The sequence below is a fragment of the Catharus ustulatus genome, chromosome Z, assembly GCF_009819885.2.
Source record: "Catharus ustulatus isolate bCatUst1 chromosome Z, bCatUst1.pri.v2, whole genome shotgun sequence".
Lineage (NCBI taxonomy): Eukaryota > Metazoa > Chordata > Aves > Passeriformes > Turdidae > Catharus > Catharus ustulatus.
The window spans coordinates 49066477-49090697 of record NC_046262.2 but is presented as its reverse complement, the minus strand read 5'-3'; the positions used below and the strand labels follow the sequence as shown (position 1 = coordinate 49090697).

The 24221-nt window shown below is 46.0% G+C and overlaps 1 protein-coding gene across 2 annotated transcripts in view; it reads left to right on the top strand.

The window, feature by feature from the left end:
• Positions 1 to 10799: 10799 nt before the first annotated feature.
• FAM189A2 (family with sequence similarity 189 member A2) overlaps positions 10800 to 24221 on the top strand; it is a 29882-nt gene continuing 16460 nt past the window's right edge. The window contains exons 1-2 of one of the 2 annotated variants that reach the window (XM_042780185.1): positions 10800 to 11093; positions 13548 to 13604. In XM_042780185.1, coding sequence (XP_042636119.1) covers positions 10815 to 11093; positions 13548 to 13604 — 336 coding nt within the window. In that variant the 5' untranslated portion in view covers positions 10800 to 10814. The remainder of the gene's footprint in view (positions 11094 to 13547; positions 13605 to 24221) is intronic. The other variant, XM_033085042.2, reaches the window with a different exon arrangement.

Here is a 24221-nt window from a genome sequence, read left to right as displayed (position 1 = left end):
GGGGCTCTTAAAAAATGTTTCTGAGAGAAAGTAAAGCTACTTTACATCACTGAACAACTAACCCTGAGGTTAAAACCAAATGTGAAAAGGCTACATTATACTGAACTTTCATTCTCATCATCAGGAATTTAGAATGGTTTATACAGCAGTTAAGTTGCTCAGCATCAAGCATCAAGACTCCATGTTCATCTCAAAAGGAAAATCTGTAATTGAACTCGTTTGAAAAGTACTGAAATACATTACTTTTAAATGGTATGGGTGACTATATCTGTCATGCTCAGAAGCGGGATCACTCCCTCATCAACACTCCATAATATGGAGTACCTTGGGAGGCCAAGACTAAGTTTTTTCCATCCAAAATTTTTTTGATTGTCCCAGATATTTCAATGTTGAAACAAAATTCGTTTTTCCTCCAGAGGAAGTGCAAAACAAATTGCTGTAGGTGACTCCCTTCTGAGGGAAAAGAAGGGATGTTGAGTGGACCCATCCTACAGGGAAGCCTGCTGCCTCCCTGGTGCTCTGGTAAGGCACAGAAATACCCTCTGAGGAAATCCCCAGCATCAGAAAATCCCTGATCTGGTAAAACCCTCTGACCATTCTCCTCTGTTATTTGTCTGAGTGATGAGATTAAAGGACAATCAAGAGGACTTCAGGGCATTGGGGGTTTTGGTCAAAAGAGTAGGTTTTATTCTCCTGCATTCCTGCAGTACCAGCAGGAAATACTGAAACGAAGGGGAAGAACAGCATGATTAATGCATAGCTTAGAGGCTGCTGCCATAGGTGGAATTTTGGATTTTATTACCATGGGGTAGATTACACAGCACTAGACCTACTGGTGACAGGCAGTGTCCATCTGTCTCGGAGAGGCAAAAGGATTATGGTCCATGGTTTAAAGCCTTCATTGAGAGGGCTTTAAACGAGATTAAATCGGGAAAGGGGATACAGCACAGGACAACAGTCCTAGGGAAGTGATTGTCCCACTGTACTAAGCACTGGTGAGGCCACACCTGGAGTACTGTGTTCAGTTTTGAAGCCCTCACTTCAGAAAGGGAAAATGAAGTGCTGGAGTGTTTCCAAAGAAGGTCAACAGAGCTGATGAAGTCATGTCTTATGAAGAGGTCGTAGTGAGTTGGGTGTCGTTCTCTTCTGCCATGTCTTAAGTGAAAGGACTAGAGGAAATGGTCTTAAGTTGTACCAGGGGACGCTCAGTTTAGATATTAGCACATTTCTTTTTACTGAAAGTGGTCTCAGGCATCAGAATAAGTTGCCCAGCAAGGTGGTGGAGTCACCTCTGGAAGCATTCAAAAGTCCTCTGGATGTGGCACTTGGGGATATGGTGTAGTTGTGTTTATAGCGGTGCTCTGCTGACAATTAGACTAGATGATTTTGAAAGTCTCTTCTAACCTTGATGATTCTGTATGATTTGGTGTGATTTATCAGAAAACTGAAATTTTAATCGGAAAAAAAGACTACTGAGAAATACTTCACTTCTTCCAGCAAGACTAAGCTTGTCAAGTGGAGCATTGTTATGGAGTTCAGGCTAAGCATGAGAGCCTTTGCACTCCAAGATACCTTTTCTTGCTAGGGCCAGCAGAGAGCACAAGGTCAGTCATGGTATCACTGCAGAGCTGGGCTTTGGAGTGGGTCACTGTCTCCTCTACTTTCTGGCACTTTGCTTTTGGGGTGATAGCGACAGCTATCTTCTGGGCTGTATGTCTCCTGTTCTCACCTGTGTGAGGCTATTTGTCAGGTGAGCTCACCTCCTCTGGGAACCTGTTCTTGCCATTCAGGGCCTGTGGGCTGAGTTGTGTCTATGGATGGCTCAGGTGTCTCTACCAGAGTGACCCTGGGGGCTCACAGCAACCCACTTGATCAGTAAAGCCAACAAAGGTCAATGGGCATGAGGATGCAGCACAGGAGTCATTCCTGCTTAGTTATGGTGTTTGCTGCTTGCTAAAAAAAGGTTGCAAAGCCACAACTTCTCCAATGTGTCCCATACACTAGCATTCTCTGTGTATAGAGTTAATTGTGGTAGATGTTTTGAAGTAATACCGGAAAGAAAACATGACATGCTTGATATGGCTTTTCCTTTCCTTCTTCAGCTGCCTTTAATATTTTTTTCATGCTCTCTAGAGGGAATCAAACACTATATAAATAGAATGTGCCTGAAAACAGTTTCCGAAGTTTCAAAGAATATTGTATATAAACCATTTCTCTATATTTGTTTGTTTGTTTTTGGTTTTCTTTTGGTTTTTTGTTTTGTTTTGGGTTTTTTTGGTTTTTTTCTTTTTCATTTTTGTTGGTTTGGGGTTTTGGCTTTGCTTTGGTTTCATTTTGCTTTTTTAAAATTATTTATTTGAAATATACCAGCAATGCTCATATGAACAGTGATTTTGTTGTTATCTACTTTTTTTATCCATAAACTGCTGCATCTTTCCCTTTCTTCCACTTCTCCTCTCAAAATACTCATTTTCACATTAATGCATAAAGGTTATTCCCTGTCTTAACTGAACTCTAACTGCATTGAGAAAACTTTACTCTCCGACCTTTCAGGAACCACTCTTGGCAGTCACACTCCCACCACCAGAGACTTTCACTTCTGGGATCAAAGCCCCTTTGCTGGTAAGCAGATATTATACTAGGCATTATTGGAGTTTTCCTCTTCTTGCATGAGGAATGCCTGCCAATCTTTTGCTCACAACTCCTCTATAGGCATGACTCTGGTGTTTTTTCAGAACTTCTTCCATTGTCCTGTCTGTGTGAGAAAGCACTGCTACTACTCTGATGGGACTTGCAGGGCTGGGGAGAGTCCAGGGGCAGGAGGTCTCCTCTCTGCGGTATTACTGGCACACCCACGGACAGCAACTTCTGACATGTTGTGTTGGTCTGAATGCCTTGGAGGTAGACATCCCATTGTGATGTTACAGAGTAGTGGAAGCGGATTGCTGGCAGTGGACTGTGACATCACCATGTTGGATTACCTCCTTGTGTCTCTTACTGCGTGTATTTAACGGGTACTGCCAGAGCCTGGCCTGGTCTGGATTACACCTGGACTCCTGCTGAACATGTCCACAAGGTTGGGAGTGTCAAGCCAGGCTTTTCCCACTGCTGCATGCTGCCGTTGGCAGCTCTCATTACCCATCCAGGAGCCCCCAATAGTGTTTCCCCAGCCCTGCGGGGCTCAGGCAGCCAGTCACAGCAGATTTGAGTTGCGCAAGGAAATGTCCCCCTGGGGTGGCCACAGAATGAGTGCTCAGGCTTGGGCAACTGGGAGGGTTCTTCTTGAGGGGCCTGAGCATTTCTTCCTCCCAAGGACAACTCATGATCAGGGCATCTCCATTTTGCAGTGTGTGACACCTTTTGGGAGTGCCAGCGCCAGCGATGGGGAGCATCTTGTCATTCTTATTTCGATCCAGACAGCCAAAAACCATAGACAGGACCACGGAAACAGACTGGAACTGCCCTATCTGCCGCGATGCTCGAGATGACCTCGCTTATGTGATGCCCTGTCTCCATCAGTTCTGCCTGGCCTGCATTATACGTTGGGGAGAGATGCAAAGAGTGTGCCCACTCTGCAGAGAACTGATAGAGGCTGTCCGGTTTTCTGTGCAGACAGACAGCTATATAGACTGTGTCTTCACAAGTTCTGAAGAGTCAGCAAATGCTAGCAGCTGGACAGGAATAACCCTAGGACAGCTGGTTAAAAACAGTCCATTTGTGGAATCCCCTTCACGTGCTCCACGGGGGACACTATCCACAGCAGAGCATGGGGGTGCAGGAGCAGAGCTCGTGGGTGGTCTCCTGCCCAGAGTGTGGGCAGAACTTTTCCAAAGAGAGGAGCATCTCCTTGACCCTGTGGTGCCCTGGCTGCGCCGGGAGCTGGAGGCAAAGTATGGGTCTAGGTGGTGGATGGCAAGGATTGCAGAGAGTATCATCCTGCATGCCATATCCATCTGTGGTCCAGCTAGGAATGTCTTGGTCCATGTGCTGCAGGACTTCCTTGAGGAACATACAGAACCACTAATCAATGGCCTCATCAGCAACATTGTGAATGAGTGCACACAAGAGGCCCAAAGGCTGATACACTTCCGTCCTGACTCACAAACCAATCTTTTGGCCATCTCCAGCGGATTTCAGACAGATACTACGGCTCCCCACCCAACCCCTGCCAGCAGTTCCAGTGAGGAGCACCAATCCAGCACTTCGGAAGCTATCCTCCACACCCTTCACCCATCTGCTCCCACCCCTGCAGAGCAGGAGGAGCTGGAGGAGCTGGAGGAGGAGGCAGTGGTAGAGGAAGCTGGCAGGGAGGAGGACAATAGTGCTGTGGCCATCTTCATCAGCCCTCAGGAGGATCATCCTGCCCCACAGGCAGGTCCTGCCAGCATCCCTGCAGGGTGCACCATGGAGGACCAACCCAACATATCAGAAGCAGTCCTCCACACTCTCCACCCATCTGCTCCCACCCCTGCAGAGCAGGAGGAGCTGGAGCCGGCAGCAGTGGCAGGTCCCTCTGGCCAAAGCGACAGCCACAGCCCCTCCACTCCCAGCCAGGGTAGGGGCCCCTTGCCCAGGAAGCCTCGGCGTTCCACAAGGAGGAGGGCTTCCAGCCATCTGGACTCTCCTCAGCCCTGCAAGAGGCCACTCAATCAGCAGAAGTAGCAGTGCTGCAGTAAGTCTTTATTAAAGAAAAATGAAATAAATTGCTATATCCCAGTTAAAGTCTCTGGCTGCTGCTTTCTCTCCCTTCTCTTACTATCTTTCCCTGATCCTGCACGCGCTCATCTGCCAAGGGCCCTGGAGATCTAGAATGATATTGGGAGTCCCTCCTCCCACAGGAATTCCTACTGCAGCCACAGCAATGGAAGTGTTTCCAAAAGAGCCTGTAAAAGGAATATTGCATTCACAAAGGATAATGCGCAAAATCAAGGTTGCCTGTGTCCAGATGGTGCAACCACACTGCTCCCTGCATTGCATTTCATCTGCAGCCAAGGGAACAGAAGGGGCCCTGAAACTACCTGGTCAGAAAGGTTTCTGTGAAAACAGGCCAGGGAGCTTCAGAGCACGACTTCTCTGCATCCAAACACCACTCTGTAGGGATAACAACAGCTCCAGGGCTGGTCACAGAACGCTCTCAGAGAAGATTTGCTAAGGAGAATGGTGGTTTTGAGGCTCCTTGAAAATGCTATTCATTGAAGATTTTTCTCAGTTGAGCCCTGTACTGACCCTCAGGAACTGTCCAATGACCTTCTTGGTAGAAAGTTTTTTCATGTAGGAAAGAGAAAACTTTTAAAAGAGAAAAAGAGAAAAAAGAAATTTTTTGCTAGGTAATTCACAGCCACAGAAGAAGAAAGCCACAATCAGAATCACAGAATCACAAAGTTTAAGATCATAGAGTCCAAACCATGCTCTAACACCTCAATTAATCATGGCACTGAGTGTCATAGCCAATCTTTTTTTAAACACATCCAGAGATGGTGACTCCACCTCCCTGGGTAGATGATTCCAGTACTTTATCCCCCTTTCTGTAAAAAACTTTTCCAGGAAGGGTATAGAAGCACTAACAAAAACATATACCACTAAGGCAGACATGTCTAGCATGTAAATTTACTATTGGAGACAAAAATGATTCCTCTAGTCTATTTTATGCACACAGTGAGAAACTAGGATACTCAGATATTGGAATCTCAGGTATTGGAATATTGACAGTTCCACAGAACAGGTTAGATTTCACAGAAGCTCCAGGGACTTAAGTGAAAATCATCTAGGAAAGCAGGAAAACATTAATTTTCCTCTTCTGATGCAGATAGCTAAAAAAGAAACATAGATTAGGCAGTAATCTTGATATCAAGCAATTGTGTTTGTAAAGAGTTGTTTCCAATTTATGGTAGGATGACAACAATAAGTAAAGTAACTTTACAAGTCAATTAGGCTAGATCATGAAAGAGCTGCTCCTAAAACCCACTGTTTTGACAGGCAGTCCACCCAATGGAGAAACTCCAGAGAAAGAAGGTTCAATTTTATGGGTAGTAAGTGTAGACAGGTATGCAATTGCAGAAGGGTGAACTGCAGTGCACCACTGCAGCGCAGCTAGCACCTGTCTGCTAGCTACTTCACAGCTTTGGACATGTTCTTTGTTCAGAATTATTAATGTGACCCCAAAGGACATATTTTCAAATTCAGTTGGCATCTGTGGCATCCAAAATATGGTATTTCTACCAAGTGCTTAAATATCCTCAAAAAACGGGATCTTCAGCAAATGTAAAACTTAACTGATATTCAATGACTTTTTCTCGTATTTTATTTTCAGATTCTATTTAAAAGCACAGGTAGAAGGTCCAGAAAAATATTCTATTATCCCTACTGAATGGAAGTGTGTTTTGCATGCTCAGAGGCAATATAACACCTTGATGCTAACAGGAATAAAGAGCAAGATGTTATCACCTCCTTCCTGCCAGAGCTGGCTAAAAGGTTTCACAAGGTCTTAGAGGCAGTGCTTCGTGTAAACAAAAAAAGAACAACTGTAGGGCCCACTATTACTTTTATAGAGGTCAATGTTATCTACAGTAAATTCACGAATACAAGCCGCACTGAGTATAAGCCGCATCTCTGGGTGTTGGAAAATATTTCGGTTTTTGTCCATAGATAAGCCACACACGAATATAAGCCGCTCTGTCGTTCGCAGCGAGGACCCGCGTGCAATTAGTAACAGAACCGCGGGAGGGCGGGGTTTACTGGCTGAGCTAAGGCTGTGCAGGCTCAGCCCGCTAGGGGCCGCTGACGGGGCCAGGTGGCCCAGCCCGGTGCTGCCGCTCGGGGCCAGCTGCTGCTGCCCCTGGGCTCGGTCACCCCGGGTCGGCGCTGCCCCGCGGTGGCAGGCAGGGACGGAGCTTCCCCCGCTCCTACGGCAGCGGCGGCGGGCGGGGACGGAGCTTTCCCGCGCCCGTGGCGCCGGCGGCGGGCGCGGACAAAGCACCCCACCTCCTCCCCGAGCCGCGGCAATGGCGGCGCGCACTTCCCGCCCCCCCCCGGGCCGCGGCAATGGCGGCGCGGGGCTCCCGCCGGCTCCCTGAGACGCGGCAATGGCGGCGCGCACTTCCCCCCACCTCCCCGGGCCGCGGCAATGGCTGCGCAGGGCTCCCGTCGGCTCCCGGAGCCGCGGCAATGGCGGCACCCCCCCCCCGTCGGCTCCCGGGGCCGCGGCAATGGCGGCGCCCCCCCCCCCCCGTCGGCTCCCCGGGCCGCGGCAATGGCGGCGCCCCCCCACCGTCGGCTCCCCGGGCCGCGGCAATGGCGGCGCCCCCCCACCGTCGGCTCCCGGGGCCGCAGCAATGGCGGCGCCCCCCGCCCCCCCCCCCCCCCACCTCTCCTCCCCGGGCCGCGGCAATGGCGGCGCCCCCCTCCCCTGGGCTGCAGCAGAGGAGGAAAGAGAGCTCTCCCGCCTCTCTCCCCGCCCCCCGGGCTGCCTGCAGGGATGCAGGGCAACACGGTAACACTGTAACAATTGCGAAATGCCGGCTTTTACTGGCCGGTGCTTGGCTCGGCACTCTGGCTGGCACGTCTGGGGTTGTAAATGTCAGAAAATTATTAATATATTAGCCGCACCCGACTATTAGCCGCACTTCCGGGTTTCCACCAAAATTTTTGTCAAATTGCTGCGGCTTGTAGTCGTGAAATTACTGTACATATTAATAAAGTGGACAAATTCCTGCTCAGATGCAGTGTTTAGAGAAAACAACTGAAAAATGATTATAGAAAATTCTCTCACAGTGCAAGATTTCTTCTGATAATACTTTTTCTTAATAAAATTCCAAATTTTTGGATAGCATGAACATTATTTCTTCACTGAATTTGAACATGTATGTTTCTGTATGTTTAAGGAGCAATAAACACCACCGCGATGGACACTCACTATTAAAAATACTGAAGTCGATTCTTATTAGCCATACATCAGTATCTTAGTGATGATGACACAGACCAGTTGACAAATAAGTCTAGTCCAAGTACATAGAATTACTAACAGTGATTTACTGTACTATAAATATTGCTTCCCTCTGTTAGAGAAGATATTTTAAAAAGAAACCACATTAAACCAGAGTAAAGAATAACATTAAAGAGTTAAGTTATGTCATGAACCATGTAGAGAGTAATAAAAAAGAGCAAGTCAGTATAAATCTTAAAAAACATCACTTCAGTGGAACAGTAGGAATGGAAAACATGCTACTTTCACTGACTAGAAATTTCAATGGTTCGCTTGGAGCAACTGTGTGAGCAGCATTATATTTCTCCCCATCAAAAGAAATCATCTTTTTTTCTTGCTTTTTGCTGTTTTTTCTCACATGTACAGTAATTTCACGACTATAAGGCGCACCGGGTTATAGGGTGCACCTCCAGGACTCGGCAAATTTTGCAACTTTGTACATTATATAAGGCGCACCAGACTATAAGGCGCACTTTTTTTTTGCAGTGAGGAGCTGTGCCACGCAAAACAAAATAACGAATTAGTAACGGAATCCCACAATTGTGGAGTTTACTGGCAGATGCACAATTTGGAAACATTTTTCACATATCGGTGTAGCTTTCAAATGCAGCCCCAGGCGCCCTCCCCGTGCAGTGAGCCCTGACACTCCCACCCGCCCCCTGTGCCAGCTGGCGTGGTTCAGCGCAGCTGCAGGGCTGCCTCCCCCTTGCGGCTCCATGCTGCCGTGGTGCTGTTCCCCCTTGCGGCTCCGTGGAGCCACCGTGCCATTCCCTCACGCGGTTCGGCGCTCCTGCCGTGCCGCCTGTCCCTCGCGCGGCTAGGCGCTGCAGCCATGCTGTTCCCCCTTGCGGGTCCACAGTGCTGCCTGTCCCTCGCAGCTCTGTGGTGGCGTGGTGCCACCTCCCCCTCGTGTCAAAGGACTCCTGTGGCACAGGGCTCCCACAGCACTGGGGCTGCGGCAGCTTGGGGGGGGCCATGGCTCCTGCAGCTCGAGGCCGTCACGGCTCGCAATTCCGGGTTGAAAAATTTCTGAACTTTGTCCATATATAAGGTGCATCCGTACTATAAGGCGCACTTCCAGGTTCAGACCAAAATTTTAGTCAAAAGGGTGCGTCTTATTTACGTCTGAACTTTTTCCAGCTGCTGGACAAGAGACTGGAAAGCAGCATCACAGAAAGAGACCTGAGGGTCCTGGTCAATGGTGAGTTAAACACAAGCCAGCAGTGCCCTGGCAGTCAGGAGGGCCACTTGTGTCCCCGGGGACATCAGGGGGAGTGTCACCAGCCGGGAAAAGGAGGGGATTGTCCAACTCCGCTCTGCACTGGGACAATTGCCTCAGCTTGAAGCAATTTTGGACACCACAAAAATATGTTAAACTGTTAAAGGGTGTCTAAGGAGGGCCATGAGACTGGTGAAGGGCCTTAAGGAGAAGGCTTATGAGGAGTGGCTGAAGTCACTTGGTATGGTCAGCCTGGAGAAAAGGAGTCTGAGGGAGACCTCATCACAGTCTACAACTTCCTTGTTAGGGGAAGAGAAGTGCAGGCTCTGATCTCTTCTCTGCAGAGACCAATGACATGGCCCAAGGGACTAGGCTGAAGTTGTGTTAGGGGAGGTTTAGGTTATATATTAGAAAAAGATTCTTCACACAAAGGGTGTGGGCACTGGAACAGGCTCCCTAGGGAAGTACCAAGCCTGTCTGAGTTCAAGGAGCATTTGGACAACACATTCGAGCATATGGTGCAACTCTTACGGATGTCCTGTGCAAGGCCAGGTGTTGGACTCAATGATCCTTGTGGGTCCCTTCCAACTCAGGATATTATGTGATTCTGTGAATTTTTTTATTGGTAAGGAGTGCTCTAAATCCTGAATATTTTGGTTTAAAACAAACAGACAAACAAATGCAACAAGTGTGCAACTCCAAAAGTGATTATGCACCTTTCTCTGAAAAGGAGCTATGGCTACTATCTGAGACAATAGCACTTTAAAACATGCCTTTTTTCCTAAAGCACCAAAAGCTATACTTTTCACATTTCTTGAAGGCATGTCCAGACAAGCCAAACAGGGATAAAATTGCTTTACTGAGCTGGAGAGCAGAACACACGGTTGAAATAAGTTCCAGAGCCTCCTTTCTTGGAGTGGATCAAGGGGAGAAGCTCAGATCACAGTCACGGCAAGAATTTCCTGGGGAAACAAGGAGGAAGAGTATTGGAGGAGAGTGGGGAGGAAGAGGGGAGAGAATAAAGATTCCTCTGCCCTTGTCTCAAACAACATGGCATGGGCAAGCATCCAGGCACGCTCATGAACATAAAAGACACACGTCGTGCTGTCTGCCAAACCTCGTTCTCTGGTCAGGCTGGGCGCCAACGACGCGAAACGCAATCCTCCTCCAGCAAAGAGTTATTTTAAAACTTTACGCATAGTGCTCGGTATCAGCAATGACCAGGGATAAAAGTGCAAAGGAGAAGGGAGAGGGAGGGAGCAAGGAAAGGGGCAAACCCCTACCAAAGCTGTTGCAAAGCGGCTGCAGCAGCATCAGCGGGAGACCCGGGACGGGAAAAATGGCTCAGGGTCCGGGAGAGTCGGGGAGGGCGTCCCAGCTCCAGCGAAGCACCTTGCGCGGGGCTCGGCGCCGGCTGCGGGATGGCCCCGGCCCCGCCTGTCGCGGAGGGCGCGGCCGGGCCCGGTGTTCCCTGCAGGGGAGCGGGGCCCAGACGGGAGGCGAGGCGGCGGCAGCGCCGCAGGAAGTCGGGGCCTGAGGGGGCTGGCACGGGGCGACAGCGGGGCGGCCCCCGCCCGCCGAGAGCCGCCGCCGGCACCCCTCGTGTCGCCGCCGATGGTGCTGCCGGGGTCCTGCTGCCCTCTCCAGGGACTCGTCCCGCTGCCTCAGGCCGCCGGCCTCTCGCCGCTGCCCCTCCGCCCGGGCGCGCCGCCGCGCCGCCGCCCGCGCTCCCCGTGCCGCCCGTGTCCCCCGCTGCCTTTCCGCTCGCTATTCGGGCTGGGGCTGCTGCAGACCGGCCTGGGCTGCGCCGTGGTGGCGCTGGGCTTCGGGGCGCTGTGGCTGAGCGGCGCTCCGCAGGTGAAGAACGCGTGTCCCCTGTGGGCCGGCTCCTCGGTAAGTGACGGCCGCGGGCCAGGACGCGCCATGGCGGGGTCTGCCGTGCGCGCGGCACCGGGAGTGGCGGTCCGAGGGATGCGTGATCCCACTCCTCCGCCATCTCTTGGGAGCAGCCTCCGGGTGTCGGGGTTACGGCTTCTTGCCAACGGTTCTGTAGGACGTCTCTGGTACCCCAACGTCGAGACAAGGAAACAGGGGATTTATTTCCTGACGTGCATTTTTTGGGGGGAAAAAAAAAAAAAAAGCACAGGATTATTTTGCGCTGTCAGACACAGTAATTTCAAAAGTCTTGCTGCATGTAGATGTTGCATGTTTGTGCTTTTTGCATTTATCGTAGGCATAATGTTGAGATAAATCAGCAGTGTTCCCGGGGAAAAAAATGGATGGACTTAGGATAGTTTTGTAAAGAGCACTGAGAGAAGTTATTTCATCTCCTGTTGGGTTCTACTTCAAACCACAGCTTTATAAATACGGAATATATACGAGAGTTTGCATTGCAGAAACTAGGCAGTAGCAAGCAGAAGTTAATAAGTGTAGCAGAGTCGGATTGATTGGTCCCAATTTGTGGGCCCTCCAGCAATCAGCAAGTCATGGGATGGAACACTCAGCTCCTGCTGCCTGTGTGAACAGTATCAAGGGCATTATCCCTTGATATTATCCCTCACATTAAGCATTTCAATTAGATTGCCAGTGTTGTTCACCACCTCTGAAAATGAGCTCAATGTGGTAGTTTGAGCATCAAGTAAGTAACTCTTGTTTATCTGTATAATGCAGTGTTCATCCCTGGAAGTCCCTGGTGGGTGAAGGGAAATCCAGACCATCCAAATGTCTGTGTTTGGTATCTCTCTTGTGATCTTTAATCTTTTTTTTTTTTTATTTTTCCTTCTTTCTTACTGTAGGTTAAAAGAAATTTTAATATCTCTAACTAATGGACTTTCTTTGAATTCTGCATACGGAACCATGCTTATGCTTTTAAAACGCTTTGAAATTGCATGTGTAAGATAGAAATATTCAGTATTTTTAATAATCAAGAAGGGTGTTGGTTTTGTTTGGAGTTTTAAAATTGTATTTCTGAAACAATAGTACACTCAGAAAAATTACTGAAATATCATTTGGGTATAAAAGTATAAGTCCAAATTTTAGCCCAGAAGCAGCCTGGAAAAGCAGATGCCATTAAAAGCTGACGGATGTGTCTGGTTGGGAGCTTTTTGGTTTGGTTTTCTTTTCATTATGGATGCAACATGCTGACTTTGTAAGGGATGTGTCAGGAAAGTTTTGAGAAAGTCTTTCTTTTCTTGTCTTTAACAGAGGTAATGAAATAAATTTGTTGTCCTTAAGGAAAAAAAAATCGTATCAGTATTGATGTGCTTTGTTATAAAATCATCTGTCCATTTTGCAGTCAGAGAATTTAAAAAATACTTTGTTATGAAACTGCAGTTATGTATGTGGTTTTGCAACACCAGTGATGATATCAGTAGGTGTTTTGGCCAAGTCATATATATGTGTTACGCTAGATTAGATTGATCATGTCAAGTGAATGAAGTTACAGAAGGGATTTATTAAAAATACTAGTGGATTACTTCCTGCTTGTTCCAGTCTTCCTGTTTCTTTTTAGGATAGGAGCTTGGTGTTTACTGGCTTAGTCACAAAATCCAATGAGTTAAAAGTAAAGCTGCTGATTTATGGAATGTGCTGGGAAACTTATTGGCATTTCTTTATAGGGTTCCCATTCTTCTGTGGGAGAGTATTCAGGTGTGCTGTCTGTTTCAGTTCTACAGCAATTCCTTATTGTTTCTTAATTGGTTTTGCCCTGCAAGGTAAAGGAAGAATTATAGCATTCAGTTTTGTGATTCAGCAAGTGTGGTCTAACTACTGCTGTTGCAGAAGGATGTGCTTTTATTTTAACTTCTTTCCTCGTGCTGATATTGGCATTCATCTGATTAAACAGCAAGATGTTTCAGGGAGGTAGTGCTGGTGCTCTTTATTGATTTTGGTAGGGTTCATGCTCTGGGTGTTAGCTCACTGGTCAGAAGTCAGCAAAAGGAAAGAAGGAAGTAGGCACTTAATGAAGTGTTGAGATGGTGATGGAGAGAGGGGAGGAAAAGGACAGTTTTTGGATTTACCTAGCCATGTTGCAGAGAACAAGTACTCAACTGGCTGAAAGCAATTATTTAGGGCAAATGTGGTGGTTGGAATTGCTAACATGCTACTTGTCCCCATGCATGTTTTCTGGAAGGAAAAAATAAGAAAGAAACAGGTTTAATTTGGTTGTTATTTCACAGGATGTTCTTAGGAGTGAAGAACCTCATCAAGACAGGTATTCTCTGCTTTAAAGTGCATCTTTGTATCTTCCCAGTATGGCGTAGAGTTCCAAAGTACAGTAATAAAAACAGTGCAATTTTTTGAAAAGCTCTTGGCTTCTTGGTGACACTGTGTTTTTTGATGTTGTAGGCGATCTTATGTGGAATCTTAGGATTGACAACATGGAAGAGGCCAATGCTGCTTTTGGTAAGTATGGATTTAAGTTTGTAAAGAAGTTATAAAAAATGATCCTAATTTAATAGTCGTTGGTAAAAAAATAATCACTCCTTCCTCCTTTTAAAAAAATTATGTTGAGTCTTTCTTTTCAAATTGTAGAATCATAATTGTTTAAAGAGAAGTCAAAGACCATGAAAGGCCATATTCTTTCCTGCATGAATGAAGTCCCCAGAAAGAGCAAGAGCGGACCATGTCTGGAAGAGTTGTTAATGTTATTTAAAGTGTACATTTTATGTTTTTGTCTGTATAAGAAAATGCTGACTTAGAGTAAGTAATTTAGTCTAAGGTAATGCAGCTTAAACTGAAATTAAGGAGGTGGCTTTAAATCTTAACTTAGTTGTGGTGGTTTAGGTTTTGACAATGGGTTTGAGAGCTGACTTAACACCTTACAGCAAGGTGCAGTGCTGGTTTCATAATTGAAATTGCATTGCTGTAAGAGAAGTAGATTGATGTGCAGGGTATGTAAGCTGTTTTCACTTGTAAGCGAAATCTGAAATTGTGTGGGTCTTAATGTCTCAGTTAGGATTAGAAAGAGTTTTGGAGTTGCTTTTGCTTGTGTGTGGGTTTAGGTAGTTTTTCTGTTTGTTGGTTAATTTGGGGGGGTTTTTTTGTGTTCATTTGTTTGGAATTTTTTGCCTTCCTGTAACTTCCAAAGACTTTTTTTTGAGCCAAGGTAGTTGTTTCATTTTTCTGCAGCACTCCTTTGGGATCCACTGGGTATCAGTGAGGGGTACCAAGGATTAGATATGTGAGCTGTAGATAGAATCATAGAATCATAGATTCACTAAGGCTGGAAGAGAGGTTTGAGATACTCCAGTCCAGCTGTCAAGCCAGCACTGCCCAAAACCCCTAAACCACATCACTGAACACCAGATCCAGATGCCTCTTGAACGGCTCCAGGGATGGTGACCTCACCACCTCCCTGAGCACCCTATCTCAGTGCATGACCACCCTAAGAGTGTCAACTTTTTCCCAGTATCTAAACTGAATCTTCAGGCCATTTCCTCTTGTCCTCTCAGTGCAGGCACTGTAGCAGATACAGGCCCCTGACTCCCCACAGCCTCCGTTCAGCGAGTTGCAAAAATCAACAAGGTCTCCCCAAGACACCTTTACTTGAGACTAAACAACCCCAGTTCCCTCAGCTGTCCCTCATGAGACAGGTTCTTTACTCCTTTCAGGAGCCTCGTTTCCTTTTGCTGGACAGGCCCCAGCCCCTCAACGTCCCTTTTAAAGTGAGGGGCCCAGAACTGAGCCCAGTACAGGGACACAATTACTGCCCTTATCCTGCTGGCCACGCTGTTCTTGACACAGGCCAGGCTGCCACTGCGCTTTTTGGCCACCTGGACACGTGTTCAGCTAGTTGTCAACCAGCACCACCAACATCCATTGTTATTTCTCAGTGTGCATTGGTTAACACAGGCAAATTTTCAGGTGTTCTGTGGATGTAGAGAGGAGCGCAGTGTTGGAGACTCCCAATGGAAGGGCCGTGTTTTCATCAAGACGAATGTACGTGCTCTCAGTCTCAAGCTGCCTGAGGCTTGCTCAGTAGTCCTGTGCCAGTATCACCAGTGTACTGTGCTGTTTCTATGGCATGTTGTTGCTCTTTCACTCTTTAACGTTCTCCTTTTTATAAGCCTTATCTTGCTTTCCCAATTTTACTTAAGTAAAAAGTACTAACTCTTCTTGACCCCTTCTTTTATTTCAAATGGTCTTTAAGATGGTCACATGCTGAGGAAGATTGTCCTGTGGTATTGCGCAGCAGATGGGAAAGCTTCTGACGTGGAATTGATAAAAGCTCTGAGCAGCTTGCCATGATTTCATGGCTGACCCTGCTTTTGAGCACAGGAATGTTCCTCAGCTGTTTTACAGCCTCAATTATTTTGTGATTATGTGATTCTATTATGTGATTCTGTTTTGGTTTTTTTCTTATTTGTGTGTGTGTTCTATAGTGATTTGACTTCTGATAGCCAGATTAGATCAGTCTTGAAACTGGGAAGCATTTCTGCTAAAAGAGCAGTGAAGCCCTGGAACAGGCTCCTAGAGGTGTGGTTGATGCCCCAAGCTGTCAGTGTTTAAGAGGCATTTGGACAATGCACTTACTACTAGGCTTTGATTTTTGGTGAACCCTGAAGTGGTCAGGCAGTTGAACTAGATGATTGTTGTAGGTCCCTTCCAACTGGAATATTCTATTCTGAGTAGAAAAAGAAAAAGGAAATAAACATTACACATTACCCTTATCTTGAGGGTAAGGAAATCACACCTTAAACTAGTTACAGTCTTTCAAGGACAGATTGTTAGTTTCTGTGAGCTTATTTATGTTGGGCTAAATATCTATTATGTCTATCCTCTAGTAACTTAAACATTTTCTCTAGAGAGTTATGAAGAACGCACAATTGCATGAATTTTAAAAGCAAGCTTCCTAGATGTCTCAGCAATGAGAATTATTATGCAGTCATGACTTAGAGTTATGAAATTCATAAGCAAAACTAAAAAACCCATTCAGAACTAAAGCATAAACTTTTGTCATTTGAGGCTGTCCTCCCCTTTTATCTCCTTATGTAAGGCCTTAGCACTCCCAGTGATGATTTCTCACTCTCTGTGTTTGGGTTTTTGTGAAGGGTCAGGCTGACATGGCTACCACTTCAATCCAAGACCTTGGTCATGGAGAAGAACAACCAGACTGTAGATTTTTTTTCTGCTACAGCAAGATTCTGGTGCTGCTGATGCTTGCAGAAAGCACACGGCTGCAGTGCTGTGAGAAAGGAGCTGGGGATGGGCTGTGGTGTTCCAGCCACTCTTGTTTTTCGTTGGAGGGGAGGAAGGAAGGGAAACACATGAGTTACAGATGCAGTGGACCTTTAGTAGCACCATCTGTGAAAAAAAACAGCAGTGAAGAAGGATGGCTGTGATAAGACCTTTTAGTAGATAAAATGGAGAGCCACATTTGGGTTTTGCCACCTGTGCTGTTTTATAGCTGTATTAACAGTGTGGGATGATACTAGATAAATAATATATCTGACAGACAGGGTACTGAAAGGCAAAATCAAGCTATAGTCGTATTTTGAAGGACATTTTTGCAAGGAAGGCCTAGCCTTGAGCAGGACAGCTACTGAGAAGTTTGGGTTTTGAAGTCCTTCCTTGGTTTTAGGTATTTGAGGAATTTCTGTTCTAGAAATTGGTTGTCAGTCAGTTTTGGAGGTCAGCTTGTAATGCTTGTGCTTTGAAACTGATTTTTCTTTGAGGTAATGTTGAGTTAACACTGGACTCAATGATCTCAGAGATGTTAACAATCCTATGTTTCTTCGTCTTTAGGACTGTCCAAATGTACAGTAATTTCACGATTATAAGCTGCACCATTTTGACTAAAATTTTGATCCCAACCCGGAAATGCAGCTTACACTCAGGAGTGGCCAATATATGAAAAAAATTCTGAAATTTCCCAGCCCGGAAGTGCAAGCTGAGGTGCCAGCCCGGGATTTCGTGATTGTTACAAATTGGTTACTCTGCTGCACGGCACTTGGGGGCGGGCTCCGTGCCAGCAGTGCTGGGGTCGAGGGGGAAGTGGGGGGCTCCCTCTTGTCGGCCCCGCGGCCCGGGGGAGAGGCGGGGGGCTCCGTGCCTGTCTCCCACTGCCGCCGTGGGTGCAGGCGGGCTCCATCCCCGCCTCCCGCTGCAGGTTTGAGTGGGCCTCCGCTGGCACCGTGGGGCAGTGCCGGGCTGGGGCGAGTGAGCCCAGTGGCGGCGGTGGCAGCAACGGCTGACCCCGAGCGGCCCTGCTGAGTGGCAGCGCCGAGCTGGGCCACCTGGCCCTGTCGGCAGTCCCAAGCAGACCGAGCCCGCCCAGCCCCGAGCCGAGCCAGTAAACCCCGCGATCCTGCGATTCAGTTACTAATTCATTACCTTTTTGCATGTGGGTCCTCGCTGCGAATGAAAGTGCGGCTTATAATCAGGTGTGGCTTATATATGGACAAAGACCTAAACATTGCTGACACCCAGAGGTGCAGTTTATAATCAGATGCGGCTTGTAATCGTGAAATTACTGTCCTAATGGGGAAAGGGAAACTCACCACCACCTACTCCTCCAAGTTACATTGACTCTGAACTGTTCTGGGCTCATTGTTACCTTCCACGAATAAAATATGGTTCCTTCCTCTCTGCTCCTAAGCTCCTTCCTTTCACACAACAGTAAATCTTAGTTTTATCTGAAGCAACCTAAGTTCTTTCAGAAAGTACATCAATTCTCCATTGTTAGTTTCATTGTGTATGTTTTGAGGACAGCTCATGTCTTTGACAGGTGCTTGCTGTTATAACCTCTGTCCTTACTTGTGTGCCAGATTGGACTAATTGGAGTTTGTTGCATTCCCAAGAGTTGCTAGGAGCTGTATATGCTTTGCTGAATGCAGAAGCCTTTAGCTAGTGAAGCATCCTTTCCTTTCAGTTGTGCACAAATTATTTGCAAACCTGTAGAGTGCTTTTCAGATGACTCTCTGTGTTTGTTTCTGGCTTTGGGTTTTTTTTTTTTCAGCAACTGAAACAAAGGCTTCAAGTTAAGCATCTCTCTGGTGTTTGCTTGGTGCTTGGGTTCTGCTGCTAAAAGAGGAGACTTAGCTGTGATTGAATGAAAGAGTACCAGCATCCAACAAGACACCAGCCCTGTTGTGCTGTGCAGCGTTTAACTGCTGCAGCTGCAAGTTCCAGGGAACAGTTTGGTACATGCAAAATGCATGGGATCAAGAAGTCAACGGAGCACATGCAGGCTGGTTGAATGTGGCTCCGGCTTTCAGCTACATCAAGTCTGCATGCTTCTGTTGTTTGCTAGCTTGGCAGCTTCTGTGTTCATACATGTCATTGTTTTCATGTGTTTTCATTGACAAAAAAGCCAGAGTTGCATATGCAGCATGAGTTATTGGGTTTGGATTCTTCTTGTGTTTTACAGTGTGGTCACATAAGGATTTGAAATTTTTATTTGAAACACTTTTGGTTTAAACGTGTTAATACTTTTGGTTTATGACAAATATTTACAGATCTTACTTTGAAAACAGAAAAGTTTATGGAATTCAACCTAACCTGGAAAATTTTTAAGAATTTATTTGTGGTAAACCTTGTATTTAATTGAAAATCTTTATCCAAAGAAAACTATGTTCCAGAAAACTTTAAATAAAGATTTCTTAGGGCTGACCACTGTTATGATATTTGCACCTAGACAGATTTTCATGAATTTAACTAAAATTTAAGATATAGATCAAGATACTTAATTCTGGTAATGTTCTTAAATTTTAGCTCTACTAGTGACAGTGAACAGAAGCTCCATGTCCTGCCCCTAACCCTGTAAAACAGTCTCTTCCTAGGCCTGTGCTTTATGACAAGCAGTCATTTGACTTGTAAGAATTACTGTAGTAGTATCTTTTTTCCCTGGATTTTAGAAGTAAATTAGCTCAGTGTTAACCTCTTTGCTCACACTCCAGATTTTAGCATTAAGTCAATAAGCATTGATTTTGCAAACGTTTTAAAGTCAGTATAAGCAAACAGAAATATGTTTTAAAGTGTGAGAGTATGAAAAACCATTAGACACTAATAGCCATTTCTATGTTGCAAAAACTTTTGTCTCATACATGGGGTGTTTTAGTGCTGCATTTGAGACGTGACTTTTTAAATTAAATGAATTGATTGGACTTTTTTTGTGGGGCTGTCCTTTGTTGGCAGTTGTGTTGTGGGTCTCCATGTGGTACAATAAATAGCTCTCACAACTGACAGAGGTCTAGTAAGGTCCTATGAGTTTTAAGAATTGCTGTTGCTGCTGCACACGTGGACAATCAATGGACATGCGCCTTTCTACAGGATCTTTATGAAGAATATATGTAGCCTGTAAATGAATGCAAGAGTTGCTGATTTTGAAACAAATGTTTCTTCTTTAAGTGCCTTCTTGGGCATCAGTCCTGCATGTACATATTCAAGTGAAAGCAGTTCCTCTCTGGCATTGGATACTTGCTCCAATGGCAGCAGCAGCAGGACTACGAGGTGCTTCCCTATGCAGAATGAGAGACAGTGTCAGAGCTTTACCACGCAAATTTATTCTTCCTTGGAGTCTTCCAAAGGCACGATGATACTTTTTTACCTGAAAAAGATCATACATGCAAGACATTAGCAAATAGTAATAGAATACTCTTCACTTTCATGTAGTTAAATTAATATGAAGGTTCCTCGCTGCTTTCTGTAGCTGTTGACAGTCCATTTGTATCTAATGCTCTGAAGATGAAGCTGTAAGCCAAACTGAGGCCATAATTTGAGTTGTTTCCATTTTTATAACTGCAGTCAAGACCAGTTACATCTGTTTGGGTTTTTGAAATACCATGTTTGCCTTTCTCTGTTTTTTCCTAAATTGAGAAGTACTTCTCTGCGTAGGATCTTCTGTCACTGGGATAAAGTGTAACCCCTGTTATTACTTGTAGTGAGTAGTGATGGAGAAGATGTTTAAACGTGCATCTCCAGGAGAATATAAGTAACCAAATAAGCTAGAAGAATATATGTTAGATTGGACAGTAAGTGACTGAATAAGTGAGCACAGAGGGTTGTGATCACTGGTGAAAGCTGAGCCAGCCAAGAACCAGGGGTGGGCTTGAGGGGTGGAAACTGAGGAGTCAGTACTGTTGAAATGAATGCTCTGCACAGTGGATCCAAGTGCACTCTCAGCACAGGTGATGCCAAACTGGGAGGAATGGGCTGATACGCTAAAATTGCCATTCAGAAGGACCTGGACAGACTGGAGATTGCACTGAAAGGATTCTCTTGGAGAATGCAAAGTCGTGCCTGCACAGGGAAATTACCCAATTACACAGGAGGGAAAAAACTTGGTGGAAAGCATCTCTGCAGAGAAAATCCTGGGGATCCTGGTTTACAACAAGCTGCCCATGAGACAGTGAAGTGCTCTTGTGGCAAAGAAGACTAGTGGTGTCCTGGGCTGGATTAGGCAGAGACTTGCCAACAGGTCAAGGGGTGTGGTTCTTCCCACACCTGGCAGAAGTGTGAAAGCTGTCACTGTTCAGCCTGGAGGAGTGGGAATCCCAGTGGGACTCTTCTGCAACTCTATAAATAGCTGCTGGGAGGGAACAAAAAATAGGGAACTGGACCTTTCTCAGTAGGACTTTCTCAGTCCTTCCTGCCAGGACAAGAGGCTGTGAGCTGAACTGAGAAAACAGGAAATTCCATCTGAACACAGAAGACAACTTTTTACTGTTACGATAGTCAAAAACTGGGGTAGGTTACCTGTAGAGATAATCAGCTGGACATTATATTCAACAGCTTGCTGTAGGTCAAAAAATCATAGAATTGGAGGGATTTTATGGTTCCAACTCCTTTGTTTTGACATTTGCTTGAGGAGGAGATTAAACTTAAGAGGTCCCTTCCAATCTCAGTGATTGTTCAAAAATGCTGACCAGCGATGGAACAGAAAGCAAAAAAGATTTTTTTCTCTTGACAGTCAAATACAATGTCTTGTCCGCTCTCAGATGTGTAGTAGAGAATTTTGTGGTTATGATTCAGATCATGGTAGTATTTTAGATTGTATGTAGAGGAATTATTCTTATCTTCTGCTTTTGGCAGAATTTTCTGAATATTAGATTATTCAGTCAAAAAATACACCATACATATAATGAAAAACAAATCAAGCTTATGCTTTTGTATGGTAGAATTGATTAGAACATAAATGCAGAAATTATCATCCTTGTTTCACGTATTTATGATAATGTTCCTTCTTGTTCCTTCTCTTCCTCTTTTTCTTTAAATTATGACATTTCTTTAGAAAAATATTAATTTTTTTTTTGTTCTTCAAAATTTAGGATTGTAAGTTTGGATTTTAACTGTTAGCTTTTGTATAGCTGTAGATGGAATTGTTTTTATTCCAGCTTCTGTACCAAAGGAGACAAATGTGAGTTTGCTACTTTTTTTTTTTAAAACTCTTTCTTTACTTTGGCCACATAACTTCTTTTCTCCATTTGTTCATCAGTTGAAAAAGGACAAATACACCTCTTGTTTTTCTTAATAGAATTTCATGAGATTTGTGCCATAAAGATGTTTTTTGTTGAAACAGCTTCTATTTCTCTTACTATACTGGCCAATTCCTAATTGTCAGTGTCCCGTGTTGAACCCAGTTGAAAAGTTTTCTATATATAATGTACTTGTGTGTACCAATTTTTTTTTCACAAAGTGGATTTTTGTCAGAAGATTAACTAAGATAATTTAGGTAAAAGCCTAAGGATTGGTTAAATTCATTTACGTGCTAAGCAAGGAGTTATTTTTTAAAAAATCATTAGATTCTGTGTTTGTATGGAAAAACAAATGACACTCAGAGTGCATTCTGCAACTAAAACCCTCTTATCTGTGGTTTTGTGATTAGCACAAAGCTAGGACAAAATATTCTTCTTAATAATTTAGAAATTATTTTGTTCTTAGTGTGTCTAACATAAAGTAGTCCCAGTCCTCTTCAGAGATTTACTAATAACTGCATCTATTATTGGGGTTTGTGGGGTTAAAATCTACCTTACAGGATAATGTTATGGTCAAACTAGTAATGTTGTAATTGAATTTAGCTTGCACAGTAATGCTCTTTGGCTCTTGTCCATTCATGGGAGATTATTTCCCTGAACCTCAGTAAATGGGAACATTGTGCATCATATTTGTTGCCTATTTTTGCTTCAGATTCTAGCTAGCTAACCATGGTACATCAGCTAAATTTATTTGGAAGGCTGTGGTGTTCTTCGCATGTTTAGGAAGTCCTTGTTGCTGGAGCTTCTGTAAAGCTGGAGCAGAACTGAAATCATGTCTTTTACAGTGTCCTTCTCTTCCTCTGTTTTTTTGTCATGTCCTGGTTTTATGATTTGTACCATTTTGATACAAAGGAACCTGAGTGAGCAGATTGTAATTAAGAAGGATGCTTTAGGGCATTATGAATCTGATACTTGCTTTGTAGAGCTGAATGCTCAAAGGAAAAGTTTTATTTTTGTTTGTCTCTAGTCTTACCCACAGTACTTGCTCTTGAAGTACAGAATATTTTTGCCCTTACGAATAGGGAGAGGGGTGGTTCATTCATATGTTCAAAATCCATATCCAAAGTCATGTAAGCACAGATTGTTAGGGCATATGTGAAAGCAAGGCATCATTTTATCCAGTGCTTCTGCTTGTCCGTTTTTCATGTACAGTAGTTTCACGAATACAAGCCGCACGGATTATAAGCCGCACTTCCGGTGCCTCGACAATGTTGCTGTCTTTGTCAATAGATAAGCCGCACCCCGAATATTAGCCGCACTTTCGTTCGTCGCGAGAATCCGTGCGCAGCTTTCACAAATTGGCCAATTAGTAACAGGATCGCGGCATAGCGGGCTTTACTGGCTCGGGGCGGGGCCAGGAAGGCTCGGCCCGCTCATGGTTGCCGACGGGGCCGCGTGGCCCAGCTCAGCGCCACGGCTCGGCGGGGCTGGCCGGGTGGTGCTGCCGCCGCCGCCGGGCTCGCTGGCCCCCCTCTCCCGTCAGCACCGCCGCCGCTGCCGCGTTCGCTCGCCCGGCCGGCGGGCTGCCGCTGCCGCCGCCGGGCTCGCCACCCGCCCCGTGCCGCGTTCGCTCGCCCGGCCGGCGGGCTGCTGCCGCCGCTGCCCGGCTCGCCGGCCACCCCGCGCCGCGTTTGCTAGCCCTGCCGGCAGGGCTGCCGCTGCCACCGCCAGGCTCGCCGGCCGCCCCCTCCCGTCTGCACCGCCGCCGCGTTTCCTCGCCCTGGCCGGCACTGCAGGCCCCCGCACCGCCGGGCTCCCCCACGCTGCTGGCCCCGATTCTGCTGGGCTTCCCCTGCTGCCAGGCAGCCCCACCCGCCGACCTTCCTGCTTCTGCCATGCTCCCCTGCACTGCTAGCCCCAGTTCTCCCGGGCTCCCCCGCCCTGCTGGCCCGGGCTCTGCCGCCCCCCTGCCCCGCCCTGCTGGCTCAGGCTCTGCCGCCCGCCCCCCACACTGCTGGCCCCGCCTCTGCCAGGCTTTCCCGCCTCTGCCGGGGCCGGCCGGGCTCCAGCTTGGCTTGGGGCTGCCGCGGGCTCTCACTTCCGTGTTGGCAGCTTTTAGAATTTTGTTAATGTATTAGCCGCCCCGGAATATTGGCCGCACTTTGGGGTTTCCACCAAAATTTTGGTCAAATTGGTGCGGCTTGTATTCGTGAAATTACTGTATTTATTATTCTTGCCATTGCTTGATTTCAGGTGGTTTATAAATCTGAAAGTATTGTCTGATTTACAAATGTTTTGGTTTTAGCCAGGAGGAAATGAAATCATGCAACTGGAGTCTCCTAAGTGTTTCCATCCTCACTGTACTGGGACAAAGATCTTTCATTTATCTGTGCTGCCAAATAATTCTGAAAATGTGCAAAGTGAATGCTGGCTTAAGATGTTTTTTTCTCTTCAGGTTTCTTTACTGTTCTGAATGTGTTGAGACCTAAATTTGGTGGAAGAGTATGACACAGTGGAAGTTGGGTGACTTGCAGATCTTACTTTGGACTCCAGCAAAACCTTTTATTGCTTGTACTATTACTACTGACATTTTCAATAGTTGCAT